This window comes from Sus scrofa, chromosome 1 (assembly GCF_054392235.1).
Source record: "Sus scrofa isolate SSC_HxYL_T2T_F1_AM1 chromosome 1, Sscrofa_HxYL_maternal_Yorkshire_Landrace_v2.0, whole genome shotgun sequence".
Classification (NCBI taxonomy): Eukaryota; Metazoa; Chordata; class Mammalia; order Artiodactyla; family Suidae; genus Sus; species Sus scrofa.
Genome location: NC_139383.1, coordinates 245136949 through 245157579, shown reverse-complemented (window position 1 = coordinate 245157579; position 20631 = coordinate 245136949). Strand labels below are relative to the sequence as shown.

Sequence of the window (20631 nt, the reverse complement as noted above, 5' to 3'; positions counted from 1 at the left end):
ATGACCAACTGGACTGCAGCACCAAGTCCCACACAGGGTGATGGCTTAATTGGGACCAGGTGCGGATGGGAAGGTACACAGATGTGATGGGGTGCGTCGCTACCTAATTGTTTTAATGTTCACTGAGAAGTTAATTGTCAGTGTAGAGTGCGCTAGCAAATTAGGTTCCCACCGCCGTGGTGTAACTGAGGATAAATGAGGTGTCATGAGTTTCCAATCTGTACCTCTGACACAAACACTTTTCCTGTGAGGAGGAGACCGTCCCCAGGGGAGTCAGCATGGCAGCTGAAGAAATCTATTTGAATAATGTGCATTATTTTCACATTAGGCAAGGCCATCTAGCTTTTGCTCTCTCTATGAGTGGGTTTTCTTTTCACATTTGCTGCTGGTGGCTTCCAGGTTTAGGCTTGGTTGGTGGAAAAATTGCTTTGAGATCTCAGGATAGTTGAAGGAAACATGAAGGCTCTTATAAAGTGTTCTGGTAGCACTGACGATGTAAATTCGCATTCTTTTGTACATTCTGGAGTTTACCTTTTGAAAACACCTCAGGATACATGCACAACCGTTCCTGTTAAATTGCTCAAGAAAAGTAAAATTCTTGGAACAAGGCTATAAAGACTGCTTTTTGTTCATATGGAAGCAGCTGAGTCTTCCTATCTTGGTCTTATGTGGGTGGGTATTCAGAACATGCAGTAGAATTATCATTGTCTAGAACTGTCAGAATAAAGGCAACACAACGTCCAAATCTTGGTGTTTTCTTTTGATTTGACCGAGCGCTCCTTGAAGTGCAAAAGGCCATTCCGCTGACATTGTAAGTTATTATATGAAGGTTCAATACTTGTGTTTGGATGTTTATTTTTGCTTTATTTTAAGAGAATGTATTGTCCACTTCTGCCCACTAGGTTCAAACACTACCGCCTTTAGTTAACTTGTGCCCCCTCAGCTACAGCAGGGAATGGCTCTGGTGTGTGTTTTTATAAAACGTGGTTCACCCAATAGGGAAATTTGTGCTCTGAATCTGACCACTCAAGGAGTGCACACTGATTGCAATATTGCAAGACCTCCTACGTTTTCTTTGCTCTTCTGAGTAGCTTTTTTGCTCACTCTCATAATGTTTTAATCATCACATCACTGGTAGTGTGAGAGAGAAGTGACCAGAAGCACAGGGTAATTGTAGTGAACCATTTGCCTGTTAGTGAAGATGCTCACTGAGGTCTTCGGTTCTCAAACAGTTCCAGATTTTAGGAGGGAGAAGTCCCTTCTCATGGTTCATACATTTTCTCTGTTCTTACACCTCATCTACTCATTTCATGTGCATCTCTTTAAAGATGGAGAGGAAAGCATGCCAGTTGGGCTGACGGGTCTTTTAGACACTCTGTCTCTGGCACTGAACATTCTGGAGGATCTTGTTTTCTTTAGAGACTTGTCCAGTCTGCCTCTCTTTATCGTTTGACTTGGCTCTCTTCCCGTCGGTGTGTGCAACTTGTAAGGTGCAGGAAATCATCATGGTTTGCAAATTTTAGCTTGTTTTGAAAACATAATGTGTTTTTAGATCTTGATTTGCTCAGACTTTTAATATTCCCCGTAGGCTGTATAAAACTTCTATTTTGAGTTCTTGCAGAAGACATAAGGTAAATAAGATGATTTTGTTTGGTTCTTAAAAATTTTAAACAAAGGAAAACTTACATACAGTCTAGAAATCCTAGTTCTCGGAACATTTGTAGTAGAAGTCTGCCCAATAATTATAGTGTTTGAAAAATTCTGGCAGATAATTAAATTTTACCAGCTGCAAGGTGAAATAAAACATCTTGGCTAGAATTAGAATTCCTTGGCTAGAGTTAGAGTATATCAGTCAGTGTGGTAACACTAGTTCCCATGCTGATTAAAAACTCTGATTCACAGTTAAATATTTATTTGGCAAATAAATATTTGAAAAGTGAATTTTACTTGATGAATGCTGTTTGGTAGATAAATATCTTTCAAAATATGGACTGTGGGAAGAGAAGCCTGCAACAGCAAATAGGTCTTTGGAACCACTATTCGCAGTGGTTGACGTGGCATGAAACTGGTGTTGTGGGTTCCTGGCTTTTTTTTTTGTTCTATGTCAGGGTCTTATTTAGTGTGAATCTTGGTTTATGAGTGGAAAGCTAGGAATTTGGGGATATTTTCAGGTCATTTAAAAGTAGGCTGTAAAAGGTTGTTGTTGTTTTTTATAATGTGTTCACAGTTTTGTTATGGTGGGCATATAACCAAGTAAATCAGGGCATGCATGTGTATATGTGAGTTTGTGTCTGTGATCAGGAGGTGAGGAGAATCAGAAAGCATGTCTTAGGCATTATTATGTCACATTAAAATTGAGCTTAACAGTGCAATAGGTTAAGTACAGAGCCAGTGTGACTTTTAAGTGAGAAGTATTTGTGGGGCAAGTATTTGGGTACCAGTGTTTGATGTACATAAACCAAGTTTGAAAACCACTCTTGTGGGAACAGATTTGTGGTTGTCAAGGGCAAGAGGGGTGGGGGAGGGTTGGATTGGGAGTTTCGGATTAGCAGATGCAAATTATTATATATAGATGGATAAACAACAAGGTCCTACTGTATAGCTCAGGGAACTATATTCAGTATCCTGTGATAAACCATAATGGAAAGGAATATGAAAAAGAATGTGTATTTGTATAACTGAGGCACTTTGCTGTATAGCAGAAATTAACCTTGTAAAGCAAATTTTATTTTACTTCAATAAATTTAAAAAAAAAATCACTTCTGGAAGTGGAGGCACTTTGACTTAATGGTTAGTGCTTTTTGACTTTCAGCAAATCGCCTCCCCACTCTGTTCATCTTCTAGATAAAATGAAGTGGATGAAAAGGATGAGTATGTGTTAAGGTTGCTTTGGCCTCTTCAGAGGTTTGGTTCTAATTATCTTGTGTGTTTAGAAAGCATAACTTTTTCAGTAACTTAAAGCGAAGCGTCCTCAGTTTTATTCTTTTGCAAACACTCTTCTTAAATATTGGCTAAATATTAAATTTTAACGTTAAACATGATTCTGTCTTATCCTCGTTCAAATCTGACAAATCAAGATAGAACCCTAGATTTTAAAGGATCCAAAGGATATTCAGTCAGTACCCAGGTATAACTCTTCATTCTTAAAATATGTGTAAAATGGCTCAGAATGACCATCAGAATGACTGTATTCCACTTCTCAGCCCTGAGGAACATAAGATGGTACATGAGGACAAAACACAGCCTGTGGGAAGAAGACTTAGGTATCATGAGACATTCAAGACTGTGACCATGAAGTCACTTTGGGGTTTCTAGGGAGCAAATGAGGGAACAGTGAAGATGAGGGTCACTTAGGCAGTAGTTAACCAAAACTGTTGTTGTTGCCAATGGTGAGTGAAATTCATTAAGCTGGAACTGTTTGCTTAAATCAAGAACAACAGTAAAAGCAATGTCAGGGCTGGAAAATGTCAGGGGCAGTTACATGCAGCAAACGGGGTTCGTGGGAACAAGGGGGAAAGAAAGTGGTTCCTTGGGCTGCATTATGCGTGAGGCACCCCCTGGCTCCAGACCATGGCTCTCCCAGGCCTTTGCAGCCCACACTCTTTCCTGCCTTGTTTTGAATCAGTTTTACAGCATCAAAGGTATGATGAGACCTTTTGTTTCATAACTTGACTCAGTCTTCCATCTGAATGGAGCCAATTTTCAGATAAGCAGGGGTGCTAATTACCAGCCCAGTCCAAATTTAGAGAAATTTCGAAGCTTTTCAAAACCCTTTCTGATGATGGGCCTCACTTAAGCAGCTCAAGCAGGAATTTAACGTTTAACTTGGAGATGGCAGAGACCTCAAAGTGTGACAGGCTTACAGGTCCAGACGGAGAAATGTTACTGTTTCTAACAAATTGCATTGTTCCTAAGAGGCATGTCATTTACTTTTATGTTCATAATGCCAGTTGACATTAAAAAAAATCCGATTATTGGAGTTCCCGTCGTGGCGCGCAGTGGTTAGCGAATCCGACTAGGAACCATGAGGTTGCGGGTTCGATCCCTGGCCTTGCTCAGTGGGTTAAGGATCCGGTGTTGCCCTGAGCTGTAGGGCAGGTTGCAGACGCGGCTCGGATCCCGTGTTGCTGTGGCTCTGGCGTAGGCCGGTGGCTACAGCTCCAATTAGACCCCTAGTCTGGGAACCTCCATGTGCCGCGGGAGTGGCCCAAGAAATGGAAAAAAGACCAAAAAAAAAAAAAAAAAATCCGATTATTAAAAAGCTCTCTTTGATTGGCTCAGTGGTGTGGATGCCTAGTGCTCTTTTCAGCAGGAGGGCTACACAGGGGGCCTCAGGGAAATTGCAGTGGTACATTCTGCTGGGCACCTGGGTAGATGTCAAGTTGAGCGGGTAGGATACGGACCTGTCCTTAATGCACCTGGTCCGAGTCTGGAGGTGGAAACTTTGGGGCTGATAGAATCTAGAACATAGACAGGTGTGTTTGGACACTTTTCCCAAGTGCGTGCCAGATGCTGCTCCCCTCCCCAGCATGTTAGCACTGGGTCAGAGGGCTTAGTTTTCAGCAGACATTTACCAAGGTAATTAGTTCAGGGGTCCCGCCAGCTCACCTTTCAGCCCCACATTGTGCTAGAGACATTTTTCTGAGCTTCTCCATATTGAATTGCATTGGACCCTGCCCCCTGCTTTTATGTAAGCCTCCTGGCATTTGTGGAGCTTGAATGGTCATGAATGAAAGCTCAGCTCCAGTCAGAGGCAGCCTCTGAAGTGGGCAAGGAGGCATCAGAAGGGCTTCTGGTTCCCACTTTTGATTTCCTCCTGCATGTGGTTGAGCTGAGAACGTTCCCATGGTGGGGTCCCCGGTTGTCATGGGGGAGTTTTGAGAACCAGACTCCTGGCTGATGTGCTCAGGCAGGTTAGGAATGAAGACCCATCCGAGGCCTCTAAAACTGTACCATTAAAAATTTGCTCCTGGTGCCTACTGTTGCCTTAGAGGTGGTCTAACTTAAAAGATTTCCTTCAATTTTAAATAGTGGCAGAGAAAGGTAACATCATTGTTGGCCCTGGACATCGCTGCCTTAGTTCTCCAAATGTCTTTCAGAAATTGGGGTTATCTGGGCTTTGAGAAAGGAAGTTTTGCACAGCTCGTTCAGCATTGTTCAAGGCAGTAACACATCACTGAACAAATTGCCCCCTTGCATATGCTAATCCTGCACTTCAAAGAACTCTTTGTAACTTGTTCTGATGCTTTAGCTGGAGGGGAGGTGGGAATTGAAGGGATGTCAGATTGTGTCATGTGACCCTCAAATATCTAAAATGCCTGTTTTCCTTGGGTCAACAGTTCATACTCAGCACATGTGAATGAAAGTATCCTGTGTGGTTTGTGGAAAAGATTAGTCCTTGTTCCTGCTTTTGTATGTGGGAGCTGGCCTGCTGGAATTCCTGCTTTGGGTCTTAAATTTCAGGACTCTTGGCAAGGAACACCAAATCTTATTTTCAACAATAAATTAAAAGAATTCAAAAGAGTTCCTTCATTGTTGCTGTGGAAAATGTGATTTGCCTTTTCGGAAGCCATGCTGTTAATCCCACCCGTTCTCTTTGTGTCTTTTCAGAGAGGCACACATTGACTCTTATAACCACAGAATATGTCTAATAGAGTGATCTCAGGGTTTTTGCTTATAGGCCATTCATATTTCTGACCAGGAAGTCTCGGTGGGAAAGAATAAAAACACAGCCACATATAAACAGCAAGCTCCCATTTCTCAAACGACAAACAGAACAGAAGAACTTTTTAAGTGAGTAGGGCCTGAAGGCTCCACCAGGCTTTGGATGGTGTGATTACATAGTCAGGGTCTCCCTTTTAAGTGCTTAAGTCTCTATAAATGTTTGCTATCAAAATCTTCAGATGAGATGAATTAAATGGAATGAAAGGCTGCATAGGCATCACTTTTTAAAAACAGGTATCACACCCAGATTGGCTTTTCATGTGTACGGAGATACCTGGGAAGAAATCTTTGATTTTTTTTTTTTTTTTTTTTTTTTTTTGTCTTACAGAGTAATTCCCTCTTGGTCCCAGACAGTCTGAGAAGCACAGATAAACGCAGAAATGGACCTGAGTTTGCCAATGACATCAAAAAAAGAAAGGTGGACGATAAGGATTCCAGCCACTATGTAAGTAAACAAAAGAGGGGAAATATTTGTTTGCTTCTTTACTCACCTTCTAAGTGAGTATACAAAGGACTCTCAGACCTTACCGATAATTTCACTTCCCTTAAAATAATAGTATCAAGAGGATAGATTCTAACAGTGTCGGATACTGTTTCCCTCTAGAGCTGTAAATTATGTATCTGCCAGACTCAGTATTAAATTTTGGGCTTTCTACTGTAGTTACTTATAAGAGGGGATACAAAATGCAGGGCCGCCTTCATGCTGCACAGTGCGCGCAGCAGCAATGACCCTGTCTCGCCCTTGGTTTAATGCTCTGCTCTCAGCCATATTCAGATTCTCATTTTTTGAGCCAGGGCTTGCATTTGTGTTTTGTCCCGGGCCTTGCAAATTTGGTAACGTGTCCCGCTAAAATAACGAGGGTAACAATTTTGGTGGCACAAACTACCTATTTGGATGCCATTCTGGTAATATATTCAGGCTCAGATTAGGCCTTAAGGCAGATTTCGTCCTCTTCCACAGTGAGCAGTGTAGTGATAAAGGTCCAAGGTAAAAGTGGAAGAAACGTTGCGGGCATCTCATTGAAACCCTGCAGATGAGATCACATGACTGGCTGATGGAGTGAGGACTCTTGACTCAAACCTAACTAAAACCATATTCACAAGGAGAGCAAACCAAGTCAGATGGCTCTGGTCTCGGGGTCATAAACATTGCAGCTGGCAGTTTCCTTGTGTGTCCCTGAGTCTGAGGATAGATGCTTTTTCAGGAACAGTATGAGAGTAGAAGGTGAATTAGGCCTCTCCCTGTTGCTCCTGGAGGAAGAAATGTGCACCTCTGGCTGGTGTGCAGGCTGTGTGAAGGTTTTGATGCTGAATCTCTGCCTCCTGCTGACTGGGGTTGAGCCTGTGGCTAACAACAGGGAACATTTCTTGAGCAACATCTCAAGTTAGTGCCAGGCATGCTCTGCTTCTATGTGGCTTGTTTTGTTTAATTTTCAGCCCAACCCTCTGAGTTTGGTACCGTCTTTCCATTTCATATATGAAGAATCTGAAGCATCTGAGTTCTTAAGTGAGTTGCTCAACGTCAGAATTAGTGACAGAGCCTGGAGATATCTAACCCCAGAATCCACGCTCTTTCTTGCTATATTAGGATTCCGGAAGCAAGAGCCTAGGATTGGATATTTCGCCAGAGGTTCTCAAACTGGTCCATACCTTGTACCATAATAACATCCTAAGCACTCAGGTTGTGATCTCCCCCGCCCCAGCCCAAGCCTTTTTTGCACATATTTGTCCCTTATCTTTTACTCAGAGCCAGTGTTCCACACAAGTACTTTGATATTTTTGACTGGTATAAGCTAGTCAAAAAAGTCCATGACCTGCAGAAATTTGCAGCTTTGCCAATGATACAATTCTGAGTTGCTCTGTATGAGGCCTGTGTCGAAAAGTCATTTAGTAGTGAGTGATCTAGACTCCATGGTGCTGCATGACTTTTGTTGTAACCTGCTTATACTAGTTATGTCTAATTGTATAGGTAGCGGAGGGCAGTATATTGATACGATGCTAGAGAACCTGGGGCAAAAGACTCAGACCTTAGATGTTTGGTGATAGGTGTAAAGGGTTATATTTGCAGAAGGGTCCAATACAAATCAGATTTAGATTTCAGACTACCTGAGGTCTCATTTCAGAGTTCCATTATAATAAATGACTTGTTTGGTACTTTTTGCCAGTTTGGTCTATACATTACATTAATCATTTTCTGATTTTTTTTTTTTTTTTTGGTCTTTTTAGGGCCACACCCACAGCATATGGAAGTTCCCAGGCTAGGGGTCTAATCAGAGCTGTAACTGCCGGCCTACACCACAGCCACAGCAACATGGGATCTGAGCCGTGTCTGCGACCTATGCTACAACTCTCGGCAATGCTGAATCCTTAACACACTGAACGGGGCCAGGGATCAAACCTATATCCTTATGGATACCAATTGGGTTTGTTACTGCCTGAGCCACAGTTGAATCTCCTTGGCTTATATTTTGTCAGTACTACCCTGTATTTCTTAACACCTGATAACATTTGTGCTTTTCTGTGGGCTTTACTAAGAGAAAGCAAATTTTCTTTAGTATTAAGTTTTTCTTTGATTGCATGAAAATACTTCATTTAATAGACTGTTACTTTGAATTACCCAGACTTCCTCATTGGTTATAACTTTTTGTTATTGCTGGTGAATGGCATGGTACCTTTATAACAATGACTGAAATATATCTAGTAACACATTATTGAAGAAAGTAAGTTGGATCTCCTGTACATAATGTTCCAAATACAATTAGATAAAACTTTAAGATGTGAGTTTAAAGTTGAGAGTACCTTTCTAGCTGGACTTGGGGGCCACAAAAAGCTAATGGGAAAAAAGGGGGGGGTTCCTTTTTTGTGGCTCAGTGGAAACAAACCTGACTGGATGCAGATTCAATCCCTAGCTTCACTGAGTGGGTTAAGGATCTGGTGTTGCCATGAGCTACAGTGTAGGTTGCAGATGCAGCTCAGATATGGCATTGCTGTGGCTGTAGTATAGGCCAGCAGTTGTAGCTCTGATTAGACCCTTAGCCTGGGAACTTTTCCTATGCCACAGGAGCAGCTCTTAAAAAAAAAAAAAAAAAAAAAAAAAAAAAGCTAAGCTAATGCGTAATATTTGCAGTTGTACTATTATTTCCCAAACGTTATTTGTGTGTCTTTTTCTTTCTTTCTTTCTTTTTTTTTTGGCCTCACTCGCACCACATGAAAGTTTCTGGGCAAGGGTCAAACCTGTGCCACAGCAGCAGCCCAAGCCAATGCATTCTGCAGTGACAACACCAGATCCCTAATCCGTTGAGCCACAAGGGCGCTCCCTATTTGCGTATTCTTAATTGACAGTGACATCAGTAAAAAGAATTGCATAAATCATTAAGTAGGGGTCTACTCCTTTTTGAGAATGAGGACCCATTGCAATATCCTATTTTTCCAGAAGTCCGTTGTTTGACTCTGCACTAAAGAACAATAAGGCCTTTTGGCTAAGAAAGTAGATTTCTTCAGCCTGCTCTGCACTTGATGTAGAAGCGATCATATTGTTAAATTGAGCAGTTTTTCTGAAGCTTTTTCAAATTTAATGCAACCTGGGTGTTTCCTCTGATTAGCAAATTTTATGGCTTCATGACAAGAAAACAGAAGCCTCACCACAGGATTCTGGTGCCCTCCAGGTACTGCTATCCTGTCTTCCCTCCATCTCTGGAATAGTCCAAGCTGGTTACTAAAGAGCTTTATTCTTAACAGGTGGCTAGATCTTGGTATGTTATTCCAACTATAGCTGGCTTTGTTTGTTGTTTTTTTGTTTGCTTTATTTGATTTTTTTTTTTTTTTTTTTTTTTTTGGCAGTAATTAGTAACCCCATGGAAACGGGTTTAAGTTTTTCTCTTTTTTTTTGGTCTTTTTTGTCCTTTTTAAGGGTGTACCCGAGGCATATGGAGATTCCCAGGCCAGGGGTCCAATCAGAGCTGTTGCTGCCGGCCTACGCCAGAGCCACAGCAACACCAGATCTGAGCCGCGTCTGCAACCTACACCACAGCTCAAGGCAATGCCGGATTGTTAACCCACTGAGCAAGGCCAGGGATCGATCCCCAAATCTCCTGGTTCCTAGTTGAATACATTTCCACTGCACCAGGACGGGAACTCCTTAAGTCTGTCTTTATAATTAAGAATTGTCCATGAACCCTGGCATTCTTGGCAGTCTTCAAGGTGATATACATAAGAGCTATGACATGAAATTGTGTTCTTAATTTGAAATCTAATGGTAGAAGTTCTCCAAGATAAGGACATGCAGATTTCAGATTGGTAAGAGAGATTGTGCTGTTCCAAGTGTTTACTTAGCCTTTGCACCAAGCTTTACAGGTTGTCATCATCTGTATACAAATTGTGATTGTATAAGCTGGTGTGTTGCTGTAACAGAATTCCTGCTGGGGCTTTGTGCCTCCCTAGGTCAGGTGAGAAGAGGAGAAGGTGGTATTAATTACCAGGGCTGGCACTCTGGAAGGGAACCTGTAGGTGTGTCCCAGGTCGTTTTCTAGTTTGTTTGCTACCAAGAACTATAAAAATTTATTAAACCTCAAACCGTTTAGTCAGTGTCACTAAAATTTCTGTTTTTCAGGACAGTGATGGTGACAAAAGCGATGACAACTTAGTTGTGGATGTGTCTAATGAGGTAACCATTCCCTCCATCAGACTTTTATTTTCAGAGTGGCTTGTGAGAGAAAGGAAGTAGAGCCCACTGTTTTGGTCTTTTGCAACTTTACACATGACGAATTTAATGGTTGTTCACGGACAGAGCATTAATAGCCTAAGACTGACACAAACTTTTGTTTCCTTAAAAAAAAGAAACCTGCTTCCCCTAACCATTTTGGATTCCTAAGTTGGTGTCTGGTGCTTCTTTCTGTCCTGTGCCCTCTGGGGAAAGTATTTGATCGTGAGGGGGAATATGATTATTTCTAGATTTTTTATCTTTATGGCGTCTTCATGGGTGTGCTTGCAAACTCCTTCCTGTTTGTTGTAAAAGCAGCGTTAAGGTGTTCTCCCTCAAGTTCCCCAAATCTAAAGGATGTTCATTGCTCTCCTTTGGGGAATCAAATAGAATTAAATTAAATTAAACGTAGGAATAGAGTGTTAAAGGGAAGGATACTCTCCCTTATAAGTGAAATCACGAGAGTTTTGCTTACGTTTGTTGAGGACCCCTCTTCTCCGAGAGCAAGCCCTGCCCACTCGCCCAGGGAAAACGGGATCGATAAAAACCGCCTGCTAAAGAAAGACGCCTCCAGCAGCCCGGCGTCCACGGCCTCCTCGGGAAGTTCCACTTCTTTGAAATCCAAAGAAATGAGCTTGGTAGGTCATGAGAAGTGTCACTTGCCTGTATAGCAATGTAGTTTTGGGGAACCAGAGGTCCCCTAAAGTATCTGAAATGTGGGGTTTTTACTGATTGAGAGTTAAGTTTTTAAAGTGTTTAAAAGTGAAACTCATTGTCCTGCTCTCTGTCCCCATGGTGATGACTTTTTCCCTCTGGGTTGTCTATTTTGGACCATGGTTAGAGAGAGATAACAAGCTTCCAGGTCCATTGCCTTCTTGCCTCGTGTATTCCCGGCACAGGCTTTCTGAAGCTTCCTAGTTGGCAAATGGTTCAAACATCTCAGGTCCTGAGAAAGCCTCATTTCTTCAGTGGTGCATTTCCCCTGGTTTTAGACTGACCCATCCTGTCAGGCCATGTTGTGATTAGGTTGCTGGGCAGGTGGTGATGTACTCAAGGCAGCATTGGAGGAAGCCTGAAACTGGTGGAGGGAGAAGGGTGCTGCAGGCCCGTTCATGCTTTAAGTCATTCAATAAACACTGAGGAGTGTGTTATCTTTTCACTCTCCATAACACACCCCAAAAACCCTGCAGTGAGTCCTTACATAGTCCCCCAAGGCATTATCCCATTTCAGTGATGGGGAGGAGAGCCTAAGGAACTTGCCAAGTTTACCCAGCTCATCAGATCCAAGGTCAGAGGGAGCTTGGGGCTCTAACCCATGTTCTCTGCTACCCGGTGGCGCTTCTCAGACTGTGATTAAAAGGACATGAAGGGTTGAGGAGTTCCCATCATGGTGCAGTGGAAACAAATCCGACTAGGAACCATGAGGTTGCATGTTCAATCCCTGGCCTCCCTCAGGGGGTTAAAGATCCGGCGCTGCCAGGAGCTGTGGTATAGGTTGCAAGCACAACTTGGATCTGGCATTTCTGTGGCTGTGGCATAGGCCGGCGGCTACAGCTCCGATTGAACCCCTAGCCAGGGAACCTCCATATGCTGTGGGTGCAGCCTAAAAAGCAAAAAAAAAAAAAAAAAAAAAAGGACATTAAGTGTTGAGATGCAGAAGATGCCCTGCAACCCTGTTACTATCTTGACTCCTAAGGGCCTCTGAACCAGTGGGTCCACACATATTTGTTTGTTTGTTTTTTTTTTTTTTTTTTTTTTTGAAGGACTGCACCCATGGCCCACGGAGGTCCCCAGGGTAGGGGTCGAATCGGAGCTGTAGCCACTGGCCTACACCACAGCAACGCCAAATCCAAACCATGTCTGCGACTTATACCACAGCTCATGGCAATGCTAGATCCTTAATCCACTGAGCGAGGCCAGAGATCGAACCTGCCTCCTCATGGATACTAGTCATGTTTGTTTCCACTGAGCCATGATGAGGACTCTGGCTCCATACTGTTTATATTAGGCAAGTGGGTGGTGCTGCTTAATGCCAAAGAATTATTTTTTTTAGGTACATCTCTCAAAATGATAGGACCAGTCCTAGGGCTTTTGCCTGTGAGATACTAGCTTGCTTCTCATCAAATTGATGGCCCGCTGTCTCTACTGTTACTCTCAATCCCACTGCCGCTAAAAGGCAAGGGTAGAAAGGGAGTCTTCCCTCAGATAGTCTGAATGACTGGGGTATTCATTTCTGAGTGACCGGGAACTTTCCTTGGGGTGGTCATCATTCCCACTTGGCCTAGATCCAAAGTCCACAAGCCTGATGGAAAAATACTTTTTAAAATAAAATCTGCGGAGGAAGGAGTGTGATCATGTTCTGTGTCTCTAGCTAGAGTTTTAATTCTGGCAGGAAGAGGAAAGGTCAACATTTCTCGCTCACAAGTTAATGCTGTCAACATTGTGTGGATTTATGAAAATTGGCTGAGGGAGTAGCTAGAAGGTGCCCAGTGTCCCAGCTGCTGTTGTGATAAATTGTGTAATATGGCTTGGATTAAAAATAATACTCATTTAATTTGTTTAATGATACCAGCATGAAAAAGCCAGCACGCCTGTTCTGAAATCCAGCACACCGACGCCTCGGAGTGACATGCCAACGCCGGGCACCAGTGCCACTCCAGGACTCCGTCCAGGCCTCGGCAAGCCTCCAACCATGGACCCCCTCGTTAACCAGGCTGGTAGGGCATCACCTCTTGTGTGCTGTGTTTTGTGTTCCCCCTTTCCGACTTGATTCATCTGTTGTCTCATGATGTTGTTTCCCCATGAATATGAAATGCACTTTCTGCCCGCCTCCCTCTTTCCTATCTCCGAAAAGCCATGATAAGAAACAGATGTTTGTCCTTGGGTTTCAGCAGCTGCACTCTGTTCAGTCTCCGACTGTTTACATTTGGCTTTTCTTTCATTTCCAAATAATCCAAATCCCAGGGACTTCAATAAAGTTTCTGATAATTATTCCGCATGTAAGCTCCTTACCAAACTATCATTGTGTGTCTGAGTTTGCTAATATTGACTGAAACAGCCGGTCTGGCCAGCTCAAGTATGCTTCTTGCTTGCTTTCGTTGGCTAGCATTCTGCTGGTACATCCCTTAGGAGTCAGTGGTCTCTCCTTCAGTAGAAATTGGGAGGGTTTCCCTGAGGCGCCTCCAGCCCCTGAATAAACTCATAACTTTTAACTTTATCTTCCTCCCTGGGAAAGGAAAAACGTAACACCCTGGGCCCAGGGGAAAAGAGGCCCCAGAATATTCTCCTAAAGCTGCGCTCTGGTTCACATAAATCCAGGATCAGGTTCTCATTTGGAGTTGTTAACAGGGAATGGAAACCTTGAGCTCAAGGAGACATCTCGGATTTTATCAAGAGTACCTTCCTTCAAGTCACATCATTAGGTGGTACTTGTGCCTCAGTTTGCCTTCTGTGAATTGGGTACACTGATACTGCTTAAAACTGCCTTCCCTCCCAGTGTTGCCAAGTGTTCCAACCAAGGAGGAAGTGCATGGGCAGTGCTTCTCTTGGGGTCCATTCTTCCCTGGAGATGAATTCATTTCTATGGGAAGAAGGGATCCTATGGAGGAACTGGAAGGGATACCACCCCAGCCTTCCCTCCTTTCCTATAATGATGGGCGCTGGAGAGGACCCTGGCATTGGTCAGGCTTGGACCTGAACCTAGGTAAGTCACAGCTGCTTGTGCTTCCTTGCAGCAGCCGGCCTGAGGACGCCCCTGGCGGTGCCCGGCCCGTACCCCGCGCCCTTCGGGATGGTGCCCCACGCGGGCATGAACGGCGAGCTGACCAGCCCCAGCGCCGCCTACGCCAGCCTCCACAACATGTCACCACAGATGAGCGCAGCCGCCGCCGCCGCTGCTGTGGTCGCCTACGGGCGCTCTCCGATGGTAGGGACGACAGGGATGGCCGGGGCGAGGGTGGGCGCGGGCGGGAGCTGCGGCGGCAGCGGCAGTGGTAGGCAGCTCCCAACCTGCTGACAAAGACCCACTGTCCCCACCGCACCCGCCTCCCTCTTGTCCGCCTTCATCAACATGCCGCTTCATTAAGCTGAGGCCAAATGCGTTTTGTTTGACTGTTTTTGTGGATGAAAAAAGGCAGTGTTTAGGAGCTGCTTCGGCGGTTCAGGGACATCTGGTTTTCTCCCACCGAAGTAGACTTTTTTTTTGGAAGGCGATGAAATGACTCAAGTAGCTCACAGAAGCCTTTTCATTCGTTTCTTGGTTTTTTTTTTTTTTTTTTTTTTTTTTCTCCTCCTCCTTAATTCTTAGGAAAAAATATTTGAGAAGCCGTAATTTTCTCTTTCCATGCTTATATTATTCTTTAAATCCAATAGTGTGGCTCAGGTTTAAGAAGTGATTTCAGTTCACCAGGGGGAATCACAAAGGGACTGAAACAGTGGGGCAGGTTCTCCTTGTCCTGCCTTCTCCCAGTGTGTAGATGGCCTTGTGTTTGACCAGGAAGAGAGACCGTGAAGGGAAAATTGACTGACTAGTCCGTGATTGTACCAGGAAAAGGGACTAGATTATAACTGATAGCACATGGAAGTTCCTGAATCATTTCTGTGGGTTCTTTGAAATCTGTCCCTTGCATTTCTTTCCTCTCCCTCCTTCACGACCTCCACTAATTTGGGGTAATATTGAAGTTTACCTTTTTTTCTCTTATATTGTGTTAGTAGGAAAGACTGTGCAGTGGGCAGCAGGATTGTTTAAAGCCAAACGGGTAGCTGAAGGACTAGGTACCTTCGTTAAGGTGCACAAAATAGAGAATCCATGTGTGAAACTGGGGGTAATTTTTCCCCCTAGGGACATCTGGTACTATCAGAAGACACTTCTGTTTCTCTGAACAGGGGTGGTACTAGTGGCACTTAAAGGGTAGAGGCCAGGGATGCTGCTAATTATCCTGCCCCCAACCGAGAAATACCTGGCCTAAAATGTCAATAGTGCCGAAGGTGATCGTCAGGTTGTCCTCAGGCTGACAGCATATTGCTCTTTGTACTTGTTTGGATGGGCAGGACATCCTAAGTCCATAGGGCGAATTTACCATGGGAGGCTGGTTCTCAGTGCACAGATAGATCACAAGCCTTCCTTCCTCCCCCAAAAGAAGTGTGTCTTGTGCTGTTTAGAGGTGGCTCTGTTACCTCACCCATTGTAATTTTTTCTTTTGAAAAAAATGCTAGCACATGTTCCTGTTTCTGTTGCTTTGGGGATTTCTGAGTTTCTAGTGCCAAGTCTTCAGAGATGTCACAAAGTGCCTACCCTGCATAAACTGAGTATGCGATGCTTTCTTTTGTTTCCAGGTTGGGTTTGATCCTCCCCCTCACATGCGCGTACCTACAATTCCTCCAAACCTGGCAGGAATCCCAGGGGGGAAGCCGTAAGTACCTTAATGCCTTAGTTTTGTTTTAAAGGCGCTTACTTAGTCATGGGTAGCGGCAGACTAGAATTCCAAAGGGAACATGGGCTTGGGTGTTTCCAAGGAGATTTCTAGTGTCTTTTCCTGAGGAGTGTTAACACTTTCTATAAATAGGCACCTGGTAGGTGTCATGTCTCTGTCTTCTCACTGTGGGTGATCTCATGCATTTCGTGATTTCTGCAGAGAAGGTGTTGGAGACAGGGACGAGGAGGGAGGTATAAACCCGGGGTGGCTGGCCCTCCTCACTTGATCCTTCCTCAGAAAGCTGCTCTGCTTTGCCATTTAGTTAGAGGGTAGCCACTGGAGATACTCCACTGAATGCTGTGGTGGACAATAAGCTGTCACAAAAATCTCAGAAGTGTGAATCACATTGTCTCTTTAATCCAGCTCATTGCTAACTTTTCCTTATTTTGGTGGAACCAAGGGTTATGTGAAAGGTAGGTTCTGTTGGATGCCAGCATCAGAGGTTGACCCCCAAGTAAAGTTTTGGTGAGTGCCTTCCTCTGAGAGATCTGGGATTACAAAGTGCAGCATGGCTTTGGTGGGGAAGCAAAAGAGATAGGTTAAAGGGCAAGAGAACATTCAAAATTTGAACAGCCCTGTTGGTTATTCTTCTGGGGTCACTTAAAATCACCTGTTTTCCATAATATTAGTAATTAGAAGCATGATTTCAAAGAATTCGTTGAGTCCTCACTTTCTGTACAAACTTGAAATTCGAGGGTCTGTCTTAACTTCTCAGCAAATACTCTGTCTCTCCTTAGGCTAGAAGATGACAGGGAATAAAGCCTGTTCCAATTTGTTGATTTTTCCACATATAAAGATACATGTCACAGGTCTTCAGGTTTGTTTGTTTGTTTGTTTGTTTTGCTTATCCCTCCACCTTTGAGTGGTTGCTTTCAGTTATTACTTATCTGTTGCATCTTGCACTATTTTGAGTGGTCCATTCAACTATCTGGTCATCCTCATGTGGTTTTCATTGTAGTAGCCTTGCTTTAAACAAACCAATAGAATGAGGCAAGATGGAATTCCTTCCCCTGTCCCCTGCTTTTAAAAAGCAGATTCCCATTGCTCCTCTTTTCCTGCTCTATTTCATGGGAATTTGATTCATGGTGAAATGAAGCTTTGGTTTATACTGTGAACTAGTAGAGATGTTAAGAATTCATGGTGATATCTAAACCCAGGGAAGACCAGGATTGAGAAGCCGAACACTGTTGCAATACTTTCTCAGCTGGTGGATCTCTTCTGATTGAATACCGTGGACTACTGTGTTATTTTTCTTGGAAATGTCCCCCATTGTCCAGACTGGAATGCCCCACTTGTGGGTATTTGTCACCTGTGGTTGCTGACATTGTGGCTTGCTGTTGTGTGTCCTACTATACAGTGAGTGGATAAAGGGCAAACTAGTAATGTTAAGAGAAATGGTAGTAAGTAATAATAATGGATGAATCTTCAGGGAAATAGTAGACAAGGCCAAGTTCAATTAACCATTAGTGAAAGCCAGATTGAGGAGTCAGAGCTGTGGGGGTTGTCCAGCTGCCAAGGTCCCCACCCTGAATGTGAAATGTGAGTCATTTGGGGTGTGGTGGGCAGAGCTGAGAGCTACAGTGCTGGTCTTGAAGGCTGGTGTGTAGGGGAGGGTTAACTCAGACTCAATTCCTAATAGTTTGTATATGTGTTAAAAATGCAGTTAGACGTGAAGTTTACACCTTCAGTGAATGATAGTACTACCATCATCCTTGACTTGTGAGCACCTTGGATCTTTGTGTTCACAGCTACATAAGGTAGGATCCATTGTGCCCAGGGACAGTGGGCAGAGAGGTGAAGTTGTAAGACTCACCTGTGACAGTGCTTTCCTATGGTCTGTGGATCCGAGGTCTCACTGCTCTCTAAACAGTTAAAATAATTTTTTTGGATTCCCTTTCAAGTTTGAGATGAGTCATATTACAGGAGGAAGCTCGAGTTAATTGGGAAGGAAGATGGAATTAATTGTTATCAGAGGGAAAAATGAACTTGCCTATTGTCTGGGATCTGGGCTATGCAGCCTTAGTCCCCATATTAATCCGTTAATTAGGATGAGAGGACTTTCTGTTCTCATCGTTTGGTAAAGTTATACTACCTGAGGCAGTGCTTCTCAAACCAGCTATGATGACAGACCGGTTTTTCCCAATATGACAAAGATTGATACTCTCTTAATAGACAAACACAGACAAATGGGAGGGGAAAGATGGAAAATACAAGTCCCAGTTTTTTTATTACAAGAGTCAGCAGTTGTGAATTGACTCTGAGTTGCTGTGTAAAAGTTTCTCGACACTTACTCTTTATAAGTGAGCATGTCCAGGCTAGGGTGAACAAGGTGGTAACGGTTTTGCAAGCATCGTTCTCTGAGAAAAACCAATTGAAATAATAATTGGGAAGGGCAGCTGGAGGCTCTTCATGGATGTTTGACAAAAAACTGTTAGGTGCCAGGCATGCTCCAGGAAAGACAATGTTCATCTTCCCAGCTTTGGGGGCTGGGAGTGGCTACTGATGCCAGGGAAATATGAAAGGAAGAGTAAATACTTGAGTTAAGTTTGTGACAAATGCTGAGTGCTGTGAAGGCAGAGCAGCAGGTGATAGGCAGACAAGTAAAGAGGGACCAAAGTTAGGAAGGGAAGGACTTTCTTGGGGGAGGGTAGATATGCAGAAAGCTGCTGCTTGTGCTGAAAGGAGTAAGCCCACTAGGCAGAGTGGGAGGGGAAGGTGGGCTGTTGCAGGCAGAAGGGTCACTGGCTTCCCGGCAGATAAGGAGCTTGAGGGTTCACGGGCAGACGGATGAGGGTGTGAGAAGAGTGGTATAGCCCAGCCAGGAGAGTTCAGCTGGGGCTGGAGGGACCTACCTTCAAAGTGCTTGCCTCTCGTGTGACTGCTCAACTGTGGTTCAAGATTCTCACCAAGTGGCTGTGCGCCTCAGCCGCAGCACCTAGTGGTGGGGACAACCTGCTGCCCAGAGCCACTCTGGGTAAAACAGAGTTGCTCCCTGGCTGTGTGAAGACTCTTCCAGTCTCTCCCTGGAACTTTTACCCCTCAGTCCTGTTCTTTCCCACCCGCTAAGACCACACAGTGTGCCATTAATCCATGGACAGACAGCTCTTCAGATCTTTGGGGACCACCATCTGGCCACCAGGCATCTCTTCTGGCTGAATATGGCCATTGCTTCAGCCCTGTCTCCATTGGATGTGATTTCCGGTTCCCACGCCATCTGCCCACCACAGTCTGGTCAGTTACCTCCCTCCTGTTCTCTCTTCCGCACATTTCATTGAGATCTGCTGTATAGGCATAGAGAATCCTATTGGGAGTTCACAGCCTAGGATAGAGTGCAGCATTAATCAAGTAATCACAAAAATAAATGTATAATCATAATGGAGATAAGAGCTATAACAGAGGAGTACTGTTTTGTGAAACCCTGTGGAGGACTGATCTCATCTGGAGGGTCATGGGAGGATTCTCAAAGTGTTTTATGTGCTGCAGTAAATCTGTAGGGATAGGGCATAAGCCTCTAGGTAAAGGAACCGGCATATGCAAAGGCCCTGTGGCCTTCCATTGTTTTTATCAAAGTGACCTAGAACAAGATGACATTCTCACCATTCTGTGCACATTTTTTGGTGAAACGCCAAAAAATGTGTACAGAATGGTGAGAATGTCAACCTGGACATTTTTCTCTCCCTCATTTCTAACTTCTCATAGCTTCTTTTTGTTCAAGGCATCATCCCTGTTCTGTACAACATCTGGGCCCAAACTTTAGCCTTTGATTCTTCCTTGTATAACTCCCATTTTTACTCAGTCTTCTTATTTGTTAAAATCCTCATGGAGATACTAAGTGAGTTTTCCGTTTATGAAATAGTTATCTGATCTGGTCTGTTTCTTACTCAGAAATCTTCAAAAGGTGCATATAAACTCCAAGGTAGCCCCTCTGATAAGGTAGCCTCAACCTGTTTTTCCAGCCTCATATCCTATATTCTTCGCATCTTATGCTCTGGCCAAGTGGGACAACCCCCTATTCCATGAAGAGTTCTCCTCCTTCCACCTGGAGCAACTTCCCTTCTCACCAGTCTTCACCTCTTCCTGGGGAAATATTTTCTGTCCTTCAAAGACCACCTCAAAGTCAGAAAAGACAAATGCATGTTTAAATAAATCACTTATATGTGGAATCTATTTTAGTGCAAAGGAACCAGTCTCCAGAACAGAAACAGACTCACAGACGTGGAGAACAGATTTGCGGTTGCCAAGGGGGAGAAGGGAGGGAGTGAGATGGACTGGGAGTTTGGGGTTAGTAGATACAAATGATTGCATTTAGGATGGATAAGCAATGAGGTCCTACTATATACAGGGAACTATATCCAGTCTCTTGAGATAGACCATGATAGAAGGTAATATAAGAGAAGGAATGTGTGTGTGTGTGTGTGTGTGTGTGTGTGTGTGTGTGTGTGTGATTGGGTCACTGAGCTGTACAGCAGAAATTGGCACGACATTGTAAATCAACCATACTTTAATAATTTTTAAGAAAAGAAAGAAAGAAGACCATTCAGCTGTTTGCTCCTTCATGCAGCCTTTGCTGATGCTTTCCCACCTGTGACCCCTCTCCTTCCCACATGTGATCCCTCTCCACGGACATTTTATAGCACTTTAGCCTTGAGTTGTGATCATGTGTACAGGTCCTACTTCTATCTGCTTCTTCCCCACTAGAACTGAAGCTTCTAAAGTTCCCTTGAGCACTGATTC

The 20631-nt window shown here is 43.8% G+C and overlaps 1 protein-coding gene across 9 annotated transcripts in view; it reads left to right on the top strand.

The window, feature by feature from the left end:
• Positions 1–20631, top strand: part of TLE1 (TLE family member 1, transcriptional corepressor) — a 92490-nt gene that overhangs the window by 52890 nt on the left and 18969 nt on the right. For all 9 annotated transcript variants that reach the window (XM_021065298.2, XM_005660179.4, XM_003480540.5 and 6 more), the window contains 6 exons: positions 6053–6169; positions 10334–10387; positions 10909–11061; positions 12996–13140; positions 14158–14348; positions 15758–15834. In XM_021065298.2, the coding sequence (XP_020920957.1) occupies positions 6053–6169; positions 10334–10387; positions 10909–11061; positions 12996–13140; positions 14158–14348; positions 15758–15834 (737 nt within the window). The remainder of the gene's footprint in view (positions 1–6052; positions 6170–10333; positions 10388–10908; positions 11062–12995; positions 13141–14157; positions 14349–15757; positions 15835–20631) is intronic.